The sequence below is a fragment of the Quercus robur genome, chromosome 1 (assembly GCF_932294415.1).
Source record: "Quercus robur chromosome 1, dhQueRobu3.1, whole genome shotgun sequence".
Lineage (NCBI taxonomy): Eukaryota > Viridiplantae > Streptophyta > Magnoliopsida > Fagales > Fagaceae > Quercus > Quercus robur.
The window spans coordinates 11,922,941-11,939,415 of record NC_065534.1 but is presented as its reverse complement, the minus strand read 5'-3'; the positions used below and the strand labels follow the sequence as shown (position 1 = coordinate 11,939,415).

The window sequence follows — 16,475 nt, the reverse complement described above, 5'->3', positions numbered from 1 at the left end:
ACTCCTTGATGACAAGATTGATATTTAGAGCAAATGTGGTCACTATTTGTTGCTTGCACGAGTTTCCAGCTCGAGGATGGTCAAATGCTTCCCAAGTTTGAATTTCAGAAACCATACATATCTTGAACTATCTTCAATTTAATTAAATTGGTTGAATTTTCCATTCCAATAGCTAATATATTAGTCATTCATAAAAGTCAATGCTCAACTTCGTATAACAAATGATGGTGTGATTGATCTTGTGAAGGCTGGACCATAAACTTCAACCAAAAAAAAAAAAGCACTCCTCCCCCTTCCCCAATATCTACGTACCTATCTCAAAAAAAAAAAAAAAAGAAAAAAAAAAAAAAGAAAAAAAGAAGAAAAAAAAGAAGAAGAAGCTAGGTTTTACGTTTTATTTTCTATTCATAATAAGAGAAAATATTTTAATGAAGTATATTATTATTATGTTATGGTAAAAAAAATTTCTCCAATATCATAATAAAAATAATTTCATTCAAAATAGTAATTTTTCAGTAAAAATATATTCTATCAAAATCTATTTTGCAGAAATTCAAATTTTATTTGTAGTATTTTAAATTAAACAAAATAGCCCAAAGGTAGTCTTTTTTTTCTTTTCTTTTTTTTAATTTTTCTTCTTTCAATAAAGCATATATATATCTACAAAATCAACCACTCACCTAGATTCAATCATGAATGAAGACTAATTAAACAACATACTTCACTAAAGTTTTCTTCCTACCTACAAACGTTAGACACTTCCTACCCCACAATTAATACATTTACAATCACCATCTTACATACCCATCATTTCTTATTTTCAACTCAAACTCAAACTCAATCCAATCCAAACCTCTTTCTCTTTCTCTCTCTAAATTTTCCTCACCCTCCATTCCTACCAATAATTAATTTCCTATTGAAGATCTCTCTCTCTCTCTCTCTCTCTCTAAAATTTAGTATATAATGGTCTTAGAGGTCCAACATCAACGTGAACACCAACCTTTGATGGTGGGATATAGGTAAATGCCAGGTCCTTATTAGCAAAGCTTCGTTCTGTTGTCCTGCATTCCCAATCTCTCCTGCCCTATCCTCTCATCAAATTTCACTTAATTACCACGTTAATTTCCATTTTGAAGACAATAATCCTTGACCTTATACAAGGTATACTTAGTTACTATAATCCATTAGTTTATCTATTTTGCTAATCTTTTTTAGGCGTTACTTCCACTTTCGCTGATTTACTTGACAATATCATAGCCTCAAGTAAAATATTGTGCAGAAGGAGACGGAGCAAAAGGTGTTTTGGCAAATACAAACATGAGCCGAAGACCGAATAGTCCAGAGCTGGATTTGAATCTGAACTTGTCACCACCAAGGGCAAACTCACCAGATGAGTCGCCAAATGTTTCGACTTCTTTTTCTTCAGACATGTCAAGTGAGGGCTCATGCGTTTCATCAGAGCCTGAAGAGACTTTGCAGTGCCCGAGCAGCCCGGATTCCACATCAATGCTGCTCGTAGGGTGTCCTCGATGCCTCATGTACGTCATGTTATCTGAGGTGGATCCAAAATGCCCGAAATGCAAGAGCACCGTGCTGCTTGATTTCCTCAAAGAAGAAAACAGCAAGAATAATAGAGGGAACTGAGGAGAGAGTAGCATGCCTTCCTTTTCTTGTTCTTCATGGAGCACCTACTTGTCTATGCTACCTTAATTAGGCCTTTACTTTTTTTGCTTCTTCTTCTTCTTCTTTTTTTTTTTTTTTTTTTTTTTTTTACTTTTAAATGTTTTTCTCCATCTTCTGTTTTGTATGTTGAGATTTTTCTATTATTTACTCTCTTTTTTCTTCTCTTTTGTGAAATTTGGTTGCCTATAATTAAGACGAAGAAACGAGGTTAAAAAAATAAAGGATGTGCTTACACAACTATGTAGGGTTAGAGATTGTTTTATAAAACACTTTTGTGAATTTTCATTTTCTTTCCTACGTCTTCTCTACAACCAAACATAATCATCTTATTCTTATAATTATAATTAATGATTAATGATGGTGTATATTGTCCCCCTCTTCTTTTGCGTGCTTCTAAATTAGACCTAAGTAAATAATATTTAATACAAAAAAGCCCATTTTCTCATTATTTTGGTTAGGCAAACATTGAGAAAACGCTTCTTGCAGCTATATATAATTATGAAAAAATCTTGGTATAGACCCATTATTGCACACTCCGTATACGCACTTCATTTGAAATTGTGTTATAAAAATATAATTTTAGTTAAAATTATAAAATTATCTTTTTAATAATCATTACTTTATAACTAGCATGTAACTCATGTAAATGCATGGGTGCGTTTAAAATTAAACACAATTTTTATTATAAAATTATAAATAATTAGTCAAATTATTATAAAAAAATAGCATGTAACACATGCATTAATGCATACATATAGATACATTTAAAATTAAACACATTTTTTTATCATAAAAATATAAATAATTAGTCAAATTATTATTTTGAAAGTAAATGTAATTAGTCACATATTAAAATTCTTATATAAATTTAATACTACTTGTGGGGGCTAGTTAATCAAGAGGTACTGTTAAGGCAGTGCTAACTGGGCTTATGGCCCGATCCGAGAACGTTAGATCATCCGAGGAGGTCCAGATAAGATTATAAGGAGAACAGAGTGAAGAGAGGAATAGAGATAATATGAGATAAGTCCAACGAGCGTCCGAGAATAAAAGCCATCTCGGCAACAAGTGTTCGAGGTCAGTACGAGTGCCATATCATCATGGACTTAATTTGAAGTTACATTATCATTAAGAGTTCAACGTCGGACAAGGGATAAGAAAGGAGAAGGGTAACAAATATCTTCAAAAAACTGCTATCTCCGCATTAAATGACATCCCAACCAACTCTCTAGCCACATTAATGTGGAAGTGATGCCTGAACAGTGATCAAGCAGCCTTACAGCTACTAGTTGATGGTTCTGGGAAGTGCTGGATGAGATAGGAAGGAGTTCCCCAAATCTAATCTACATGTATGTGGTAGGGATGACACCAAGACTGGAGTATATAACATGGAAAGATGTACTAAAAGAGGGGATTGGAAAAAATCAAGTAATTGGAGAAGAAGACTGTGAACTCTTGTATGATCTTATTATTTAACAAGTACAATATAATATGAATCTCTCGAGTTACTTCGAGGACAGATTTTCCCATCTTACGTGTGTCTAACAATTTTAAATTACCAAATTTAATTTTTTCTTCTGAAGTAGATCTAGTTCTTTCATCTACGCTTTACAAATTTATTGTTTGGGCCACTTGGGCTAGAACCCAATCCTATTTTGGGCCTAATCCCATTTCAGTCCTTACACTACTTATGATAATTTTTTTTCCTATTTCTAATAAGATAGAAGGTGTGGTGATTTTTGTTGTGTGGTGATTTTTATTGAGTATATGTGATTTTTTTTAAAAATTTTATAGTTCATTAATATTAGATTCTTAGTATTTTGCACTCATTAACTTAATTGTCATAAAAATTAAAAAACTTATGTGGACACATGACACAAACTTAAGTAGATAATTATGGTATGGTTTCCACATAAATTTAGACACATGACATAAAATTGAATTCTAATTTCAAATTTTAATTGAACTTTCTCTAAGCTTTACATACATACATATATATATATATATATAGAGAGAGAGAGAGAGAGAGAGAGAGAGAGAGAGAGAGAGGTACATAAGCTCGTTATGATTTTTGCTCAACTGATATACCCCACGCCCAACTATGTAGTAAATGTGGTACACATCCGTTAATATTAGGGATACCAAAATAACTATACTGCTACGGCCATTTGAATAGCCAGTCCTCGCTCTTGCGGGTTTTGAGGCTGGTGGCCAAGTTTCATCATCAATGCCATGCACTCAATGTGGCTGTTGACCTAAATTCAGTTCTATTTTTCATGGTGAATATTATCTATATACAGAACCTAATTTGAACCAGAAATTTACAGCCCAAATGTGGAAAGAATTTAGGAGTTATTACTTATTAGGAACTTAAGTTAGCTAAACATTAAAACCTCAAAAGTGGAAAAACTTTAAAGAGGCCAATTTACATCTGCTTGCTTACCTTTTGGACCAACCTACACTGGATCGAGGATAATTGACTTTCAGAATAGCAAAGCATTAAGAGCAGCATTTCTTTTTCAAGCGATTGTAGCATTGAGCATATACTTTCCTAGTTTCATGAATTCTTCTATATTATTTAGAAGGTAATAAAGTGAAAACAAGTTTACTATAATAGATAGTATACTTATATTCTGTGTGCATGATTTTGTAGCATATGAGACATGAGCTACAGTTTATTAATAGTATGCTTATATTCTTCAATATTTATAGTACTGTTTTATAGTGATTTTTTAGGATTATCATATTCCTTAGGGCCAGCTCAATCATATGGGCAACTTAGGAGATGGCCTAAGGCTACCAAATTAATAAAAGAAGACCCCATTAACTAATACAATATTAATTTATTTGTCTAAATATTTTATTTAAGGTTGTTTCAAAAAAGAAAATATAATTTTAAGACTCCCTCTATTAGCCAATAGAATGCATTTTAACAAATGAATACGTTTACATCTTATATCCTATCTTTAGGATAATTTTTTTTTTTTTTGTTCTAAACTAATTTTGAGAAAAACTGAAAAATCATTCAAATTTTTACTATATTTTTTTATTGGATATGGATTTTGAAGATCTAACAGTTGGATTGCATGTTTTTTATGTTCATAAAACTCATGTTAATTTTTTTTCTTCAAATTAGATGTTATTTACTGATGAACTCTGGGATATCAGTGGACTGAAAATGCCGGGCCTTGGTAAACTTGCGATTGAATCCTGAGAAAACAAGTAAAAACTCAGAGGAGACCGGTGGAAGCCGGCCAAGAACCCTCCGATGGTGAAGTTAGTCTCTGACTGATGACTGAAGGAATGTAAACTTAGTTTCTCCAGAACAGAATGCCTTACTCTTTCATTGGTACGGGAAGCGGTTACTTGTTTAGTAACCGCTCCTACAGTTGGGGAATCCAACAGGCTTGGAAATAACTTCCGTAACTGATGTAGAAGTTCGTATTGCGCAACGGTTGGTCTTGGCGGGTGACGGTTCGTTCTTCCACTCGGCGGAGACGTAGTAATCCTCCCTTGTCCTTTATGGACAAGGAGATGATAATAAGCTCGTCCGTCCTTTACAGACGGACGAATGCTAAGAAGCCCGTTTGTCCTCAAGGACGGACGGATGATAGTAAGCTCGTCTGTCCAGTCTGTCTTGAGGACAGACGGACGAGTGACTGATGACTTACCTCGTCTATGATTTGGACGACGCATATGGACAGGACGACTTGGCGAATTTTCATTGCACATCAGTTGCCCCCTTGTTCATATGGGTCGTCTAAGGAGACGAACAGCCAGGCGTTGTACCTAGAAAGCCCATACGTCAAGATGCCACGTGTCACACTCTCATTGGTGACGAGTTTCGTCGATCCATTTTTCGAGACGAATGCCACGTGTCACTCCCTGATTGGTTGTGTCGTTTTGTATGCCCAGGTCAATTTCCTATAAATAGAGGAATTCCTGCGTTGCCCCTTGCATTCCTAAGATTTTCGTTCCTTGACATTCCTCGTCTAGAGCCTCGTCTAGGATATTCCTCGCGTCCGTAGCCTCCATTCGTCTTAGAGCTAGGTATTCCCTCTTCTCTCGTCTTTTAGGTTTTTTAATCTTCTTGAAGAAAATGTCGTCTAGCGACAGCCTAGAAAAAACCATAGACGAGTACCAATCCGTGTCTAGTACCAGTTCTAGTGGTTCTAGTAGTAGTGATGGGAGGAACTCTACGGACGAGGAATATGTTTCTGACGTCCCTGGGTTTCCCTTAGAGGCTATACAACAAGAAATTAGGAAGGCCTCAGGGTCCCAGGCAGGTACCTCGTCCAGGGTTTCCTCGTCTGTCCCTCCAACTGTCCCTTTGGACGAGGAGGAGGTTACTGTATTTAGTTGCGCAGTAGACATACCTTCTAAAACAGACGAACAAAGGTTAGACAATCTGAGGGCATGGTACCAGATCCCGGACGAGCTTAACCCTAGGTTGCCCGTCCGTGGAGAATGGTGTTGTGATCCTCGTTTTGGGATAGGTGTCTATGAGGCTTATCTTCTGGGGGGTTTGAGATTCCCTTTAAACGCTTTCATTAGGGAATTACTAGTTAGGTTAGGTTTGGGGATATGTCAGTTTAACCCAAACGCATGGAGATTAGTCATTTCTATGCAAGTCCTATAGAGAGAGGTGTTTAGGGGGGACCGTCCTCTTACGGTGGACGAGTTCCTCTACTGTTATAAACTCTCCGAAATTCATCAATCCCTTGGCTTTTACCAGTTTACTGCCAGGGGCAAAGATTGTAGAATGATTAGGTCCCTACCCTCGTCTGACAGAAAGTGGAAGACGGAGTTTTTCTTCGTCTCCGGGAATTGGGCTGGAAACCCTTCAGACGTTGGACGGGACACTTTTGGTCGTTATACTGGGGACCTAGGGAACCTTCGTCCTCAAGGTAAGTCTTTTTTTTTTTTTTTTTTTTTTTAAGTTATTATTATTTTTTGCATTCTAACTCATTCCTTTACAGCTGTTGGGCGTCCTTCCCTTAGCAAGTTCCACCGTGATCGCGTCCACAGAGCACGTCTATACGCAGATAGGAGTTTCCACTTCCTAGTGACTCTTAGACGACTTGCTAAGTGGGGACTTGGTCCTGATCCTTCTGACGAAGCACTCGCGCACGAGATAACAGTAAGGAGAAGTAAGCCTCTAACTCAGGACGTCTTTTACCTTTTTTTTTATGTTCGCTCTAAAAACTCCCTTTTTTTTGTGTTTTAGGAATGACGACAATGAAGGGTAACAAGGGAAAAGAGGTAGCTGGCGAGGGGGATCGTCCTGAGGCTGGGGACGCTCGTCCTGACAGACTCGTCCGTTTGCTGGGGACAAAAGGAAGTCCCTACCAAAGAATTTGGACTTAGGGAGCCTCCCCAGCCGTCGTGACAAAAGAATGAAACAGTCTTCTAAGGTGGCCAAGCCTATTTTGCCTCAGCCCAACCTCTCCGTCCAAACAATCGATGTGGACGTATCTCCACCTGTGGAGACAACCTCGTCCAAGACTCCTCCCAGGACGACTACGTCTGTCTCGTCTCAGCCCCCGCCGAGGGTATCTTCGAACATAATTGAAAACGAAGATTTGGCTTGGCAACGTTTTCAAGAAGCTGTGAAGGACGAGGACATACAGGCTTGCTATGACATGTCTTTAAAAGATTTCGAACATTCTGGTGTTCATGATCTGTTTAAGGTAAATTTCCTTTCGTCTTGCCTTTATTATTTCACTGTCTTTTAGACGTCTTAACCAAGCATTTCTCTTTTGCAGGCCATGTCTAAGTTCATCGCAGCGTCCAGGCAAGCCACTGAGTTGGACAAGACGAGAATTTTGCTGGAGACGACCATAAAGAGCGTGAGGGACGAGAGTAAGAAATGGGCTGGGGTTGCTGCTGAGGCTAAGCAGAAAGAAGCGGAGCAGCAAAATTTGATCGCAGAGTTGAAGGCTGCCGTGGTGGAGAAAGATTCTCGTCTCGACCACCTTCAAGTGAAGAATGACGAGCTGAGTAGTTCCCTCTCCAAGGCCAAGGACGATGCCATTGCGGAGTTCAAAGCGTCCAAGGAATTTACAGACTTGCTGGACCGCAACTATGCGGTGGGTTTTGAAGATTTCAGGATGGACGCTGTTGAAAACTTCCCTGAGGTGGACTTCAACTCTATCAAACTTAATTTGAACGCTGCTACCAGCTCTCTTCTCCAAACCAGCTCTGAGGACGTTAATATTGAGGACGATGCCTCCACCCAGCCACCCAGTGCCCCTCCTGCTTAAGAAGTTTTTTTTTTTTTTTTTTTTTTTTTTTTTTTTTTTTTTTTTTTTGATCCTTTGTTTTGGGATCTTTTGATGTAACTCAAGTACACTGATCTCGTCCAAAATTCTTAGGACGAGGTATTGAAACTAGTTTTTCGCAAGGGTGTTTGGACGTTGGTTGTCCGCCCTTGAACAGTTGGTGAATTTTACCTTTTATGTATGGACGAGATTTTTCATTTCATATTCTTAGCTTCTTGCTTTACTCGTCCATATTTGGTATGTTTAAACCATCTATTAAAATTTCAATGGCTATTTCTCGTCCTTAGACTAAAAATTGTCATGCACTCTGATCGTCCACGGACTTATGGACCTTGCCCGTCCGTAGACTGGGTTTTGGCTCAAAAATCTCGTCTATGGACTTTACTGTTTATGGTCTGGACGTGCGTTTTGCCTCATCCTTTATATAAGCTTGCCCAGGGCCTAGGCAAGTTGTGGGTTCTTCCTCGTCCTTTGATCTGGACGAGGACGCCTTTACCTTGCTTTTAACCTTTATGGACGAATACGCCTTGGGTTTGTTATAGGTTCCACCTTGTTCTTTGACTAAAATAAAGGTGTCTTGCTTTACCCTTAGGAAAGTTTTAGACGTTACATCTCCGCGTCCAGAGAATTTACTCGTCTGATTGACAATTAAAAAATATTTTGTTCTTAGCCACCCTGTAGGTTAGCTTTGAACGAGAATGCCATGGAAATCTGAAATTCACACAACATTTTGTACATTACATAAATATCGTTTACAGATAAGGCACATACATGCTAATGCCTTTTATTTAGTAAGCTCCATAACTTCGTCCATAATCACGATAAATAACCACAACACAAATAACAAAGTGATAGTATCAAACACAGCATAAAACATAAGTAGAATGTAAATAGGGTAGCAAGCTTCAAGCTCGTCCACAGTGAACCTCATTTCGGCCTGCTTCTACTGGTAGTACCTCCTCAGGTGCTCCACGTTCCAAGGATGTTCTAGCTTTCTCCCGTCCAGGGCCTCCAGGTAATAGGATCCTTGTCTTTTGAAGTTGATGACTCTATAGGGTCCTTCCCAATTGGGGCCCAATTTCCCATGAGCTGAGTTCTTGGTTGCTAAAGAGACCTTCCTCAGGACAAGATCTCCTATGTTGAAACGTCTTGGTTTCACCCTTGCATCATATTGCCTAGCCATGAGGTTCTTGTACTTCGCTGCCCTGTGCTCTGCTTCTGTCCTTACTTCGTCTATAAGATCGAGGTTCAAGCGGAGTTGCTCCTCGTTATCCTTCTCCTCATATGACATCACCCTATGGTTAGCCATGTGCACTTCCGCAGGTATAACTGCTTCACTTCCATAGGCTAGTTTAAAAGGGGTCTCCCCTGTAGGGGTCCTCACTGTCGTCCTGTATGCCCATAGGACACCAGGTAACTCATCTGGCCATACTCCCTTTGCCCCCTCAAGACGAGTCTTGATAATTTTCAGCAAGGATCGTTTTGTAACCTCAGCCTGACCGTTTGCCTGTGGATGGGCGGGGGAGGAATAATGATTTTGGATTCCGAAGTGTAGACAGAAGTCCCTGAAAAGGGTGTTGTCAAACTGTCGCCCGTTGTCGGAAACTAGTACCCTGGGTACTCCAAACCTGCACACTATATTCTTCCAGACAAAGTTCTTTACATTCTGCTGTGTAATGTGTGCCAATGGTTCTGCTTCCACCCACTTAGTGAAATAGTCAATCCCTACCACCAAGAATTTCATCTGTCTAGTTCCAAGTGGAAATGGACCCAGGATATCTAGGCCCCATTGAGCAAAGAGCCACGGGGCCATCATTGGAGTGAGATACTCGGATGGTTGTCTGGGGACATTACTGAATCGCTGGCATTTGTCGCATGCCTTGACATAAGCTTTTACATCCACTTGAACAGTTGGCCAATAGTACCCTGCACGGACGACTTTGTGGATGAGCGACCTGGCTCCTGAATGGTTTCCACAGGCTCCTTCATGGACTTCCCTCAGCACATAGTTCGCCTCGTCTGGGGCCAGACACCTGAGGTAAGGTTGAGAAAAGCCCCTCTTGTAAAGAACTTCGTCCATAAGGACATACCTGGCTGCTTTTATCCTGAGTTTCTTAGCTTCGTCTCTTGCTTCCGGAAGTCTCCCGTCCTTTAGATACGAGACGATTGGTGTCATCCAATTTTCTTCATTCTCTATTTGCTGCACTTCCGGGAGATCTACACTCGGGACGTACTGAATTTCATCATACTGGTCGGTTGTTCCGGTTGCTGAGGCTTCCTTCGCTAAGGTATCTGCTTCCACATTCTCTTCCCTCGGGATTTGAATGAAGTTAGTTTTCTTGAATTTTTTCACAAGCTGTAATACCCTTTCCAAGTACTTCTTCATTCACTCTTCTTTCGCCTCATATGTCCCATTTATTTGGCCCATTACTAGCGAAGAGTCTCCCAGGACGAGAACTGACTCCGCTTCTACAGACTTAGCCAATTCTAGCCCTTTAAGCAGAGCTTCATACTCCACCTCATTGTTAGTTGGTCGATATTGCAGACGGACTCTATGCTTCAACTTGTCTCCTTCAGGGGATTGCAAAACTACCCCTATTCCTCCTGCATGCTGTGTGGACGAGCCATCTACATGGACCACCCAATTTTTATCCTCCTGCACTTCATCGTTGCATCTTGGGGTGAACTCCGCAATAAAGTCTGCCAGGGCTTGAGCCTTAATAGCATGTCTTGGTTGGTATCGGATATCAAACTCTCTAAGTTCGACCGCCCATTGGATCAGACGTCCTGCGGCTTCCAACTTGTTCATAGCTTTCTTAAGTGGGTGATCTGTCATAACATTGATTACATGGGCTTGGAAGTAATGTCTTAACTTCCTGGAAGCCGTGATGAGCGCGAATGCCAGCTTTTCTATTAGCGGATATCGCCCTTCCGCCCCCCTCAATGCCCTACTGGTGTAATACACTGGCTTTTGTACTTTTGCTTCCTCCCTTATCAGTGCTGAGCTCACAGCATGCGGGGTCACCGCCAGGTACAAGAACAGTTCCTCTCCTGCCACGGACGGACTTAGCAGCGGGGGCATGACAAGATACGTCTTCATATCTTGGAAGGCTCTTTGGCACTCGTCCGTCCATTCGAATGCTTTCTTTAGAACCTTGAAAAATGGCAAACACTTGTCAGTAGCTTTGGAGACAAACCTGTTGAGGGCGGCAACTCGCCCGGTGAGAGATTGAACTTCTTTAATATTCTGTGGAGGCTTCATTTCTAGGATTGCCTTGATCTTTTCTGGATTGGCCTCGATTCCCCTGTGTGAGACCATGAATCCAAGAAATTTTCCCGAAGCCACTCCGAAAGCACATTTACTGGGGTTCAACTTCATACTGTATCGCCTGAGTGTGTTGAAGGTTTCTTGCAAGTCGTCTAAATGCTTACCCTCTTCCAAACTTTTCACTAACATATCATCCACATACACTTCGACATTTCGCCCAATCTGGGGACGGAACATGTGATTGACCAATCGTTGATACGTTGCTCCAGCGTTTTTCAATCCAAAGGGCATTACTTCATAACAGAACAAGCCCTGACTAGTAACAAATGAGGTCTTCTCCTGGTCAACCTCGTCCATCCGTATCTGGTTGTACCCTGAGAAAGCGTCCAAAAAACTAAGCAGTTTATGGCCCGCGGTGGAGTCCACCAGCTGATCAATGCGTGGTAATGGATAGCTATCTTTGGGGCAAGCCTTGTTCAGATCAGTAAAATCCACACACATCCTCCACTTGCCGTTCGCCTTTTTGACCATTACTACGTTGGCCAACCAATCCGGATAGTACACCTCTCTGATAAACTTCGCTGCAATCAATTTTTGAACCTCGTCTTTAATAGCGTTTTCTCTCTCAGGAGCAAACACCCTTTTCTTTTGTCGTATTGGCTTCGAGGATAGACATACATTCAGGCGATGGGTGATGACATTAGGATCTATTCCAGGCATATCCTCATGACTCCAAGCAAACACATCTACATTCTTCCTCAAAAACTGGACAAGGTTTTCTTTAATTCCTCCTTCTAGATCTGCCCCCACCCTGGTACATCTCTCAGGGTTCCTTTCGTCTAAGGGAACATCTTCCAACACTTCAATAGGTTCCACCACGACCCTTTTTTCTTCAATAGTCATGGTCTGCACTTGCTCGTCCGTGGCCAACATAGCCAAGTAACACTCTCTCGCTGCCAGTTGATCTCCTTGCACCTGCCCTACTCCATAGTCTGTTGGGAACTTGACTGATAGATGGTAGGTGGACGTAACTGCTTTCCAACTATTCAAAGTTGGCCTCCCAATTATGGCATTATAGGAGGACGAACAGTCTACTACCAGGAAACTCACGTCCTTGGTGACCTGCTGTGGATATGCCCCAACTACCACTGGTAATGTAACAGTACCCACGGGCTGCACCTTCATCCCACCAAAACCTACTAACGGAGAATTCACCGGACGAAGACGGTCTCGTCCTAACTTCATCTGCTGAAAAGCTGGCAGATACAGGATATCTGCCGAACTTCCATTATCAACGAGTACCCTTCTGGTTGTGTAGTTAGCAATGAGTAAGGTAATGACAATAGCATCGTCATGAGGATGGTGGATTCTTTCAGCTTCTTCTTCGGTGAATGTGATTGCCTGTTCGTCCGCATCCCTATCTCTAGGTGGTCGTCCAGAGAGTTGGACGCTCTGCACCACCTTCAGGTATGTTTTCCTGGACCTGGACGACTGGATTGTAGAACTTCCTCCGACGATAACCCTGATTTCTCCGAGAGGTGGCCGTGACGACTCTTCAGCTTTTCCCTTGAGTTTGTCGTCCTTGTGGTCTTGTCCTAGGAAACTTCTTAGCTTCCCCTGCCTTATAAGATTCTCAATCTGCTGTTTTAGATCAAAACATTCATCCGTATCATGCCCATGGTCTCTATGGAAGCGACAATACTTGTTTCTATTGCGCTTATTTGGATCTCCCTTCATTTTTTCTGGCCACTTCAAGGAAGGATCATCCTTGATTTGCATTAGGACTTGATCAAGTGGCATGTTCAATGGCGTATACTGCTGACTTCGTGCTGAGAGGCCTGCCTTCCTGTCACGATCCTTTTTATCTTCCGTTCGTCCTTTCTTAAGACGAGGACCTTGCTCTGAGTGACGAGTGGAGTTAGCATCCATTTTCTCAATTCTCTTCCTCTTCTTGGCTATGATAGCATCCTCCGCATTTATAAAATTCTGGGCTGAGTGGACGAGTTCGGCCATGGTCTGAGGCTCTTGCTCATATAGCTTGTGGATGAACAAATCAGAGTGAACCCCATTGTGGAAAGCCGCCAGGAGCAGCTTGTCATCCATCTCGTCCACTGCTAAAGCTTCCCTATTGAACCGCGTAATGAACGACCGCAAACTTTCATTCTCCCCTTGTTCTATGGTCAGCAAACTGGACGAGGAACGCTTGTGCCTCTGTCCTCCGATGAAGTTGTTGACAAACAACTTACTTAATTCTTCAAAGGACGTTACCGTGCTGGGAGGTATTTTGCTGAACCACACTCGTGCGGGTCCTTTAAGAGTAGTAGGGAAAGCTCTGCACATTATTTCATCCGGAACCCCTTGAAGATGCATAGTAGTTTTGAAGGTGGCAATGTGGTCAAATGGATCTCGCGTCCCATCATATGAATCTAAGGAAGGCATCTTGAACTTCGGTGGCAAAGGGTGAGCATTGATAGGAGGCACAAATGGGGAGTCAGTCCTGTGAACCAAGTCCTCTACGGGGTTGGTCCTCTTCATATTTTCCTTCATCTCATCCATAGTTCTTCTCATTTGGTCCATCTCCCTTTCCAAGTGAGGCACCCTCCTTGAAGGGGTACCCCTTGACTGGCTCTCAAACTCGACATTCCTCTCATCTTGGCTCTAGACCTGTCTTCCAACGTTCTCATCCCGATGCTGCCTCCTCATGTTAAGTTCTCTAACCAACTCCTGGTTCTGGCGGGTCAATTCTGCCATAGTAGCAGCCATGGATTGCACGTGTTGGACAGAAGGCGGTTGTACGGTAGGCACCGATTGACGGTCGCCTTTGCTTTCTTGAAGGCCTGGGCTGGTAGCCCTTGACCTTGTCCGGACCATTTCAGCCCTTATGTCCAAGAAAGAAATCGCAGAATCCAACAATGGAAATCCAACGTTATTCTTTCCCACAGACGGCGCCAACTGATGAACTCTGGGATATCAGTGGACTGAAAATGCCGGGCCTTGGTAAACTTGCGATTGAATCCTGAGAAAACAAGTAAAAACTCAGAGGAGACCGGTGGAAGCCGGCCAAGAACCCTCCGATGGTGAAGTTAGTCTCTGACTGATGACTGAAGGAATGTAAACTTAGTTTCTCCAGAACAGAATGCCTTACTCTTTCATTGGCGTGTGCTTATATAGTATACGGGAAGCGGTTACTTGTTTAGTAACCGCTCCTACAGTTGGGGAATCCAACAGGCTTGGAAATAACTTCCGTAACTGATGTAGAAGTTCGTATTGCGCAACGGTTGGTCTTGGCGGGTGACGGTTCGTTCTTCCACTCGGCGGAGACGTAGTAATCCTCCCTTGTCCTTTATGGACAAGGAGATGATAATAAGCTCGTCCGTCCTTTACAGACGGACGAATGCTAAGAAGCCCGTCTGTCCTCAAGGACGGACGGATGATAGTAAGCTCGTCTGTCCAGTCTGTCTTGAGGACAGACGGACGAGTGACTGATGACTTACCTCGTCTATGATTTGGACGACGCGTATGGACAGGACGACTTGGCGAATTTTCATTGCACATCATTTACTATTTGATCCATAAACTTATTTTTTATGTATATATCACAAAATTTTAAAATTTAAATATTTGATTGATGACATAACTATTGATTTTTTATTTTCTTGATATTTTACAAACATAAAGGATGTAATTAAAAAATATAATCTAATAATAAATTTATCAAAATTTACATCTAATAAAAAATATATAAAAGAGGAATTTAAAATTTTTTACTTAAAACTAATTTGGACTCTGAAGAAAAACTTTCTATGTATCTTTTATTACTTTTTATCTTCTATTATTGTTTCTCCACTGCATTTACTTGTCCTTGCTTGTTGATTATTAAAGGGATTTACTAACATGTACTCTTAAGGTATACATTAGTAAACCATTTTTAAAAAAATTTATGAAAAAACGAAAAAAATAATTCACTGTTTTAACAGCTTTTTTAATTTTTTATAAATTTTTTTTCAAAATGGATAATAACAGGACCCATTTTTAAAAACTTATTACATAAAAAAAGATACTTTTTATCTTTTATTATTGTTTCTCCACTGCATTTCCTTGCCCTAGCTTGTTGACTGTTGAGGGCCATTTATGAGAATTCAGGTGAAAAAGAAAGAAGCCCAATAACAAGGGCAACAAAGAATTGACAAAGCAGACAGCAAAACCATTAAGCCCAAGCGGCAGGAATAATAGATCACAGGTCCAAGAAATAAACAAACGGGTCTTGAAGAGGCAAGTGGGCTCAAAGAAACCTGGAAAGAGAAAAATTTGCATCCCATGGGTAGTGTATGAGGTAGAAAAGCGAGAAAGGGCCACCGCAGGCCCAAAGTAATGCAAACTAAGAAAGTAAGGGGTTTATGGCAGGCCCATAAACTCCAAGGATGAGAATAAGGTTATTGGGCCAAGGAACCCCAATGAAGTTAGTAAAAAGCCCATGAGAATGTAGAATTAGCAAAAGGGCCGAGGAAGTCTAAAGAAAGCAAACGGGCCGAGGATGCCCAAAGGAAAGCCAAAGGGGACATAGGAGCCTATAAAAAGCAAACCAGTGCCATGCCAAGCCACTGAGAGAAGGAATAAACGACTGGCCTAAAAGAGGCCCAGCAGGATTAAGTTATTACAATAGGAATGACAGAACGACATTGCAAGAAATAAAGGAAACCAAGGAATGGGCCAAAGAAATGTAAGACCCATCATCAAATAAAACCCAGCTCTTTAGAGGAACGGGAAAACAAAAAGCAGCTCACATAAGAGGTCAAAAAACACGAACGGCAAGCCTCCAGACCACGACAGACGAGTGGGTAGTAGGCAAGTTTTGGACACATATGGAATGAACGCACGCGCAAAGCCCAGGCACCATCAGCCTGTACCCAGCCAATACAGAGCATGGCGAGGTCGGGGGGTCAGAGGATCAGAGGGCATAGTTTGGTGGTGGGGAGAGGGGAAAAATCTATTTTTATGGTTCCGGCTTAGGCTCTTTCGGGGAGGTGTCCTGCTGGGATGACTTACTACCCAAAAGAGGCAAGCTGAGTTGGAACCATTAGGTGCATGCCATGAAGGATAGGGAGAGAGAAATAACTCAGACTATAGCAGGAAAGGGTACCACGACAGACTAGCAAACAAAATACTCTTCCTTGTCTGGCGATGGAAGGACGCCACATAGACGGAACAGTGATGGTCGGCCAGTACACCCAGACTAGACAAAG

General features: G+C 41.3%; 1 protein-coding gene and 1 long non-coding RNA gene across 2 annotated transcripts; one reads left to right on the top strand and one right to left on the bottom strand.

The window, feature by feature from the left end:
• The first annotated feature begins 719 nt into the window (after positions 1 to 719).
• LOC126721030 (uncharacterized) lies at positions 720 to 1,843 on the top strand. The gene is made up of 2 exons (XR_007653795.1): positions 720 to 1,161; positions 1,258 to 1,843. It is a non-coding gene; the product is annotated as an uncharacterized LOC126721030 (long non-coding RNA).
• An 8,507-nt stretch (positions 1,844 to 10,350) lies between these two features.
• LOC126718106 (uncharacterized) lies at positions 10,351 to 13,788 on the bottom strand. Its single transcript, XM_050420214.1, has 2 exons — positions 11,745 to 13,788; positions 10,351 to 11,606 (listed from the first exon to the last, which is right to left on the bottom strand). Exons 1-2 carry the CDS (start codon positions 13,786 to 13,788, stop codon positions 10,351 to 10,353), a joined length of 3,300 nt encoding a protein of 1,099 aa, XP_050276171.1.
• Between the last annotated feature and the right edge of the window lie 2,687 nt (positions 13,789 to 16,475).

Coding starts and splice junctions, on each gene's coding strand:
- LOC126718106 (XM_050420214.1), bottom strand. CDS start 13,788: ATGGATGAGATGAAGGAAAATATGAAGAGGACCAACCCCGTAGAGGAC. Junction 11,607..11,744: donor AATGGTCAAAAAGGCGAACG/GCAAGTGGAGGA, acceptor ACGCTTTCTCAG/GGTACAACCAGATACGGATG.